Genomic DNA, 6303 nt, shown 5'->3' with positions numbered 1-6303 from the left:
GACACAGATGGACTGGGTTGGCATGATCCGCGATGAAGTGATGGAAGTGTAGCCTACCAATTGACAAAACGCAGAAGTGCTCTGATGTATTTTTTTCTTCAGTAGAGACAGCGCACAGTGTTCAGGCATAGAAGCGATTAAAACAATCAGAAAGCAAGGAACGCAAAATCAATTAGAAAAACATGCACTATTCGTATCCATGGAGCGATGGCATGCGTGCTCCTCCTCAGTCGAGTTCTGCCGTCCTCACACAGGCTCACAAGAACATCTGTTTGTTTATTATCCATCTTCCTTACATATTTGTGCTACTGTGTACTATTCTCTTCCGATACCATCATGCAAAAGTCAGGTGATCCAACGCCCAGCTGTCGGCGCGTCCCGGCTGATGGAGGCAAAAGGCGCCTTCAAAAATCTCTCTCTTGCGTTTTGCCTTTGGATGCAAGGCAGAGCAATGTGCACACATCTCAGCTGAAAACCGACCAGAGACCCCTTTCGTATTTCAACACTGTTCGGAATGACACGCCGAGTCCTTCGATGGGTAATTTAAAGTTTGGGAATAAAAAGTTGCCCAATGCCATAATAGTCGGTGTGAAAAAGGGTGGGACAAGGGCTGTGCTGGAGTTTATCAGAATTCATCCAGACGTGCGAGCAGTTGGCACCGAAACACACTTTTTCGACAGGAACTATGACCGAGGTCTAGACTGGTACAGGTAAGAGCACGGCTTACCTGCACAGGTGTATGTCTGAAGTCTAGTCCAGTGGTACTCAAACGTGTTCATGTCACGGACCACCAAATAGATAAATTACCAAAACGATAAATTAAGCAATGGCCACAATATGATAAGATTTTGTCTCATATGGGAAGATATGTTGTTATTGATTTGTTATTAAATTGTAAAACTCACATGGATGGAGAGATAATGATGGAGAGTGAAACTTATTGATTACAATAGTCATTGTTATACAATTCTCTAATTGGAATGATTACTAGTAAGTTAAATTGCAGTGGAATCAAAGTATTATCCTACTCATTTTGCTGGGGGACCCTCTCAAATCCCCTCAAGGACCCCTGGGGGTCTCTGGACCCGACCTTGAGAACCACTCCTCTAGTCTACTGTGCTTGCTGGATCTTGAACGCATGCACCCTATAGCTTATTTTAGGACTGATAAGACACAAGTTTATAAGATCATGTAGGCTAGGTATCCCATGTAATCTATATGATGATTTTGACCAATGTCAGTTTTGGCAAATTCAAATTGAATTCCAAATTTATTAAAACAAATATATAATTCCCATGGAACTCAGAGTTCAGTTTTGGTTTGTTTATACATCAATATATATGTTGTTTTATAAGTCTTGAGTACCTTGGTGGTCTTCCACATATAAGTGTATGTGTGTGTATGTGTTTGTGGTGGGCTCTTGGCCTCTATTCATAGGTATGCTTTCTTCTTTTCTCTTGTTTTTTTTGGGGGGGGGTGCTGCTTTACTGAATTGTGATTGATATTGTCTAATGTTAGAATTTGTTCTCTCTTAAAATAAAAAAAATTAAGAACACATTTCCCCATAAACCCAGCTGCTGCTCCCTGTCACAAAGACAATGCTGATACTGCAGCTAAAAGTTCCCCCTCCCTTTCCCTGGTGTTGCTCTGTGTGTGTGTGTGTGTGTGTGTGTGTGTTTTCTCTTTTTCACTTTACTCAAGTGGATAAACATGTTGGAAGTGCTTTCCACCGGCCTTCCACTCGTTCCGCCATCTGCCATTGCGAAAAACTTTGAAAGCTTTAGCTCTGTTTGTACTGAAAGAACAGCGGCCCTCTTCTTGTTTTGTGATGTAAAGCTATTCAGCAGTATTCGCAAAATCCGTCCTGGTGGTACATAATGTAAAATGCAGTGTAGAGGCAGGTAGAGGCTGCCAGTCTTCTCAGCAATTGTCTTGTTTGTTCATGGTAATTATACTTATGTCTCAAAATTAATGTTAAAATGAATGATTTATTGATGTTAAAATGCTACATGTAGCACCCTAAACAAAGTGCAGTCATATGACACCATCAAAATGTATTGCCAGAAATAGTTGGCAATAAATTTTATGGACAGTTATGTTCCCATACCTATATTAAACATTCCCATCATCATTCTTTACGGTAAATATATACTGGAAAATACCTGTCTGTCCATAAGATTTTCAGCAGCACTTGAACTCCGGTGTGTTACACATTCATGTTACTGAATAAGGGCTTCATAACAATTGCATGGCACATTCAAACTCACATGAAATTACTATTTTAAACTTGAAATATGTTTTGGATTTAGCCATGAAGCAGCAAGGCTTTTAACTAAATCTAAAAGGCGTGACCATATTAGCCCTATTTTAGCTTCTCTACACTGGTTGCCAGTAAATATTAGAATTTCAAGAGTTTACTGATCATCTGTAAGGCTTGCATTGGACTATCACCCTACATCTCTGACCTTTTAATGCCCTATGAGCCAAATTGCAGCCTGAGATCCTTGGCCAGTACAGTACGTGGACTGTTCCTAAATCCAGGCGGCTGAAAACAGAGGCATCGGCCTTCTCAGTAAGGGCACCATACTGTGGAACAAGCTGCCTCAGGAGATCAGGCTATCTGCTTCAGTCTCTTCTTTTAAATCACTCCCAAAACTGTACTTTTACAAAGTTACTTTTACATAGTTTTTGTAGTCAGAATGATTGATATCATATTCCTCTTTTACTGGTCACTTAACCAAGTGACCTTGTTTCAAAAAGTGCTCTATAGGCTAAATAAAGTTATTATTATTCTCGTTAGTAGTAGTATGAAAAGCTGCACACACACGCACACACGCACACACAAATACATTTAACACTAATGATTAGCTGTCATGTAGCCTGCTGTGGGGACTTTTATCAATAGTGTTATAAAATAATCTGAGACTGAAAAATATCTCCACTAATTGGTACTTCAGCACAGTAGGCTGCTGAAGCCCTTTCATCTCAGAGATATGTCTGAACCCTAGCCTATTACGGGTGTGTGATTGTCAGCTGTCAAACCTGTCAAAACAAGGTCAAAGGCTAAACCACTGACTTGTGAGGATTGCTTTCAAAATAAACATTTGCTTTTCAGTAAAAAACTCTCTTTTGAATAGTTAGACAACAACAAAGGCCAACTATTCTTTTGAGTAGTCATATTATTCAGTTTTTTTCTTCACAACCAGCTGGGTCCGTTATCAATCAACAGGTGATAGTAATCAAGCGGCAGGTGTCTGACTAGAGGCTTGGCAGTTGCGTCACAAATCACCTAACAACCGCGGCTGGCGCCATCATGGAGGTCCATTAGAGAATTGGCTGTGCATAAATAATGGCTAAATATAAAAGAGAACTGGCATGGTGAGAAACAGAGAAATACCTGAAAAAGATTGTTGTGGTGTGGGTGTAGATCCATTCAGTAGCGTGTGAGTGTGTTTGTCTGTCTCTCCATGTTCGCCCTGTGATGGTCTAGCAACTTGGCCAGGGTGTTCCCCTGCCTTCTGCCCAGTGCATGCTGGGATAGGCTCCAGCCCCCTGAGACCCTGAAAAGTAATAAGTAGGTAAAGATAATGAACGAATGAATTAGTTTACATTCAAAAACAGCACAGAAATTAACCCTATTGCATTCTGCTCTCCTCACTGCCACTGCTGCCCAACAGCTGTGGACCTCCACTGTGGCCACCAGAGGATGCGTTAGGGCGCCTAAAAGCCCTCCATAAGAGCTCATTATCAATACCAAGAATTCCAAGTCTTTGTGGGAAAATTAACTTCTCAAGAGCACAGATGAGCACAGAGAATGCATTACAGTTCGAGATGGGCTGTGTGCTTGAGCTTCAGTCAACTATGCTGTAGACTATAGCGCTGTTAATTTTTGCCAGCTAATTTAGACATGGTGCTTTGCTCTCACCATTTGTTCTTGTCGGTTGCCAAATCAATGCATCTTCAATACTTTGTGGATTGCAAGGAAACCCAGAATCTTCATCCATCCTCTGTCCTTGGCATTCTTTTGTTTGTTTTGAATCATACAAACATCATACGTGACATGGGGGACACAAAAACGCATATTGAGAAAGTGTTACATTAGTAGGAATTAATTGTACTTTTTTGTTGTTTTTTTTTCCCCCCTACTATTTTTAGCATGGCTCTTTTTATACCCCTACTGACACCAGCAAGGCTCTGGTGCTCTCACTGATGTAAAAAAACATTTTTTTAGTTTAAGTGCAGGTCTACCTGTTAAAAGAATATCTTAAAGAGTACAATGGCCTAGTTTTTAGACCCAGAAGTAACCCAACAGTGTCACCCTCCTCTATGTGTTCTGTTTGCATACCTGGTGATTTATTACTCTTGAACCAAATGCCGGGCTGATGCACAGGAGAGATGTGTCCGAGACAAGTCTCCTGTGACAACATACTACTATGACTTTGCTTCAGTGCTCCTATTATCATTTTCATCGGGAAACTGGGTTCAGAGCCAAACTGGAGCTTCCTAGTTAGGGTGATTTTGTGCCTTTGCAACTCACTGGCACAATCCTGGCCTAAATAGACATTTAATGTACACTTTTTCCATTTGACAGCGTAAATGGAAGGGCATTTGTTGTATTGTTGTAAAGTAGGCAATTCAAAACAAATTATACGATGAATATATCACTTAAAGTAATGTGAATGTAAATATGCCTTAAGGTAAAACATTTATTTTACTCAGGCTTTCATTTTATGTCTTTTCATCCTTCATTCAGAGGTCTAATGCCAAGGACTCTGGAAAGCCAGATCACCATGGAGAAGACACCAAGCTACTTCGTGACAAAAGAAACACCCCACCGGATCTCTGCCATGTCCCGAGATACCAAGCTCATCGTCGTAGTTCGTGACCCTGTCACCCGTGCAATATCAGATTACACACAGACTTTATCCAAAACGCCCGACCTTCCAAGTTTCCAAGAGTTGGCCTTCAGAAACCAGAGCCTGGGCCTTGTGGACACATCCTGGAATGCCATTCGGATCGGCCTGTACGCTCTGCATCTTGAGAACTGGCTTCGCTACTTCCCTCTGGCTCAGATCCACTTTGTTAGCGGAGAGCGCCTTATCACGGACCCAGCAGGGGAGTTGGCACGAGTGCAGGACTTCCTTGGGCTAAAACGCATCGTCACAGACAAACACTTCTATTTCAACCGGACCAAGGGTTTCCCTTGCCTCAAGAAGCCGGAGAGCAGTAGTTCACCCCGCTGCCTGGGCAAGTCCAAGGGTAGAACTCATGTGCAGATAGATAGGGATGCTATTGAGCAATTGCGAGACTTCTATAGACCTTACAATGTCAAATTTTATGAAATGGTGGGTCATGATTTCAGATGGGAGTGAAGAGGTTTGAGGAATATTTATAAGTGGTACAAGAAAGACTTATGTCTTCTATGAATGTACAAAGTCTTTCAAAAATGGTTTGCCTACAGTGAATGAGTTATATTTGTCATGGCTGAGCAGGATAGCTAGTTATCGGCAATTTCTGGACAATTTTGGAGTGAAAAAGCAAGGACAGCATTATTCTTTAGAATGACACTAATGAGCAAAGTGAAATCTGAGATGACATTGCTTTTTTGATAGTGTAATTGAATTTGTCAATTCCCAGGCAACATCAGTATCCCATATGTTGTGAGATATAACCATCATTTTAGCTTCAGGATCTCATGATTTCTGTTCCTGCAGTATATGTGCTGACTAGCTTCACCATTTGCTGACTGGTGTATAAATGCAAGGAAATTCCAGGGAATGGGATTACTTCCTCTTAAAACCTGCTTCACTAATCAAGACAGGGTTTAAAAATGAGACCTTGGAAAATGTTAGTGATGTCTTCAGGAAGGGCAGTATTAAGCTTCAGCACTGTGGGGGTATATCTGAAATGTGAAGCCATAATGCAAATACTAAAGCACCTTCAGCTGAAGAAGCATATCTTAAGTCTCATCAGTTTCTATACTGGGCTATAGAATTTTTTTTTTATTCCATACATAGCATGAATAAAATAAGTTGTATGGTGTAATATTCAATGCTTCACTTTGTACTTACTTTGATTTATGCAAAATCTATGTTTATGCTCCTGTTACAAAAGTAATTCCTCACTGCCTTAGCCACAATGCTTTTCCATCTCAACCTCGTTAAATGAAACAGAAACACAAATAAATCCAATGAAATTATTATCTCTGTCTTGGCTGAAGTAACATTTATACACCTTGACTTTGACCTTGTTGTATTGCATTTCTCAAAAATGCATTTTGAATTGAACCTCTGTCTTTTGTCC

The 6303-nt window shown here is 40.7% G+C and overlaps 1 protein-coding gene across 1 annotated transcript; it reads left to right on the top strand.

Moving 5' to 3' along the window:
* The first annotated feature begins 207 nt into the window (after positions 1 to 207).
* Positions 208 to 5372, top strand: LOC139644062 (heparan sulfate glucosamine 3-O-sulfotransferase 2-like). Its single transcript, XM_071519437.1, has 2 exons — positions 208 to 710; positions 4754 to 5372. Exons 1-2 carry the CDS (start codon positions 208 to 210, stop codon positions 5370 to 5372), a joined length of 1122 nt encoding a protein of 373 aa, XP_071375538.1.
* The last annotated feature ends 931 nt before the right edge of the window (positions 5373 to 6303 follow it).

The sequence above is a fragment of the Centroberyx affinis genome, unplaced genomic scaffold (assembly GCF_046629955.1).
Source record: "Centroberyx affinis isolate AG114_WGS23_722 - 3 ecotype Tasmania unplaced genomic scaffold, CSIRO-AGI_Caff_v1 ptg000697l_1, whole genome shotgun sequence".
NCBI classification, from domain to species: Eukaryota; Metazoa; Chordata; class Actinopteri; order Beryciformes; family Berycidae; genus Centroberyx; species Centroberyx affinis.
The sequence above is the reverse complement of the archived record's forward strand: the minus strand, read 5'-3'. Positions and strand labels throughout refer to the sequence as shown.

What these genes read in the sequence shown, in the direction of transcription:
- LOC139644062 (XM_071519437.1), top strand. Translation starts at nt 208, where the DNA reads ATGGCATGCGTGCTCCTCCTCAGTCGAGTTCTGCCGTCCTCACACAGG. An exon ending in CGAGGTCTAGACTGGTACAG is followed by an intron (nt 711 to 4,753) that starts GTAAGAGCACGG and finishes TCCTTCATTCAG; the next exon opens with AGGTCTAATGCCAAGGACTC.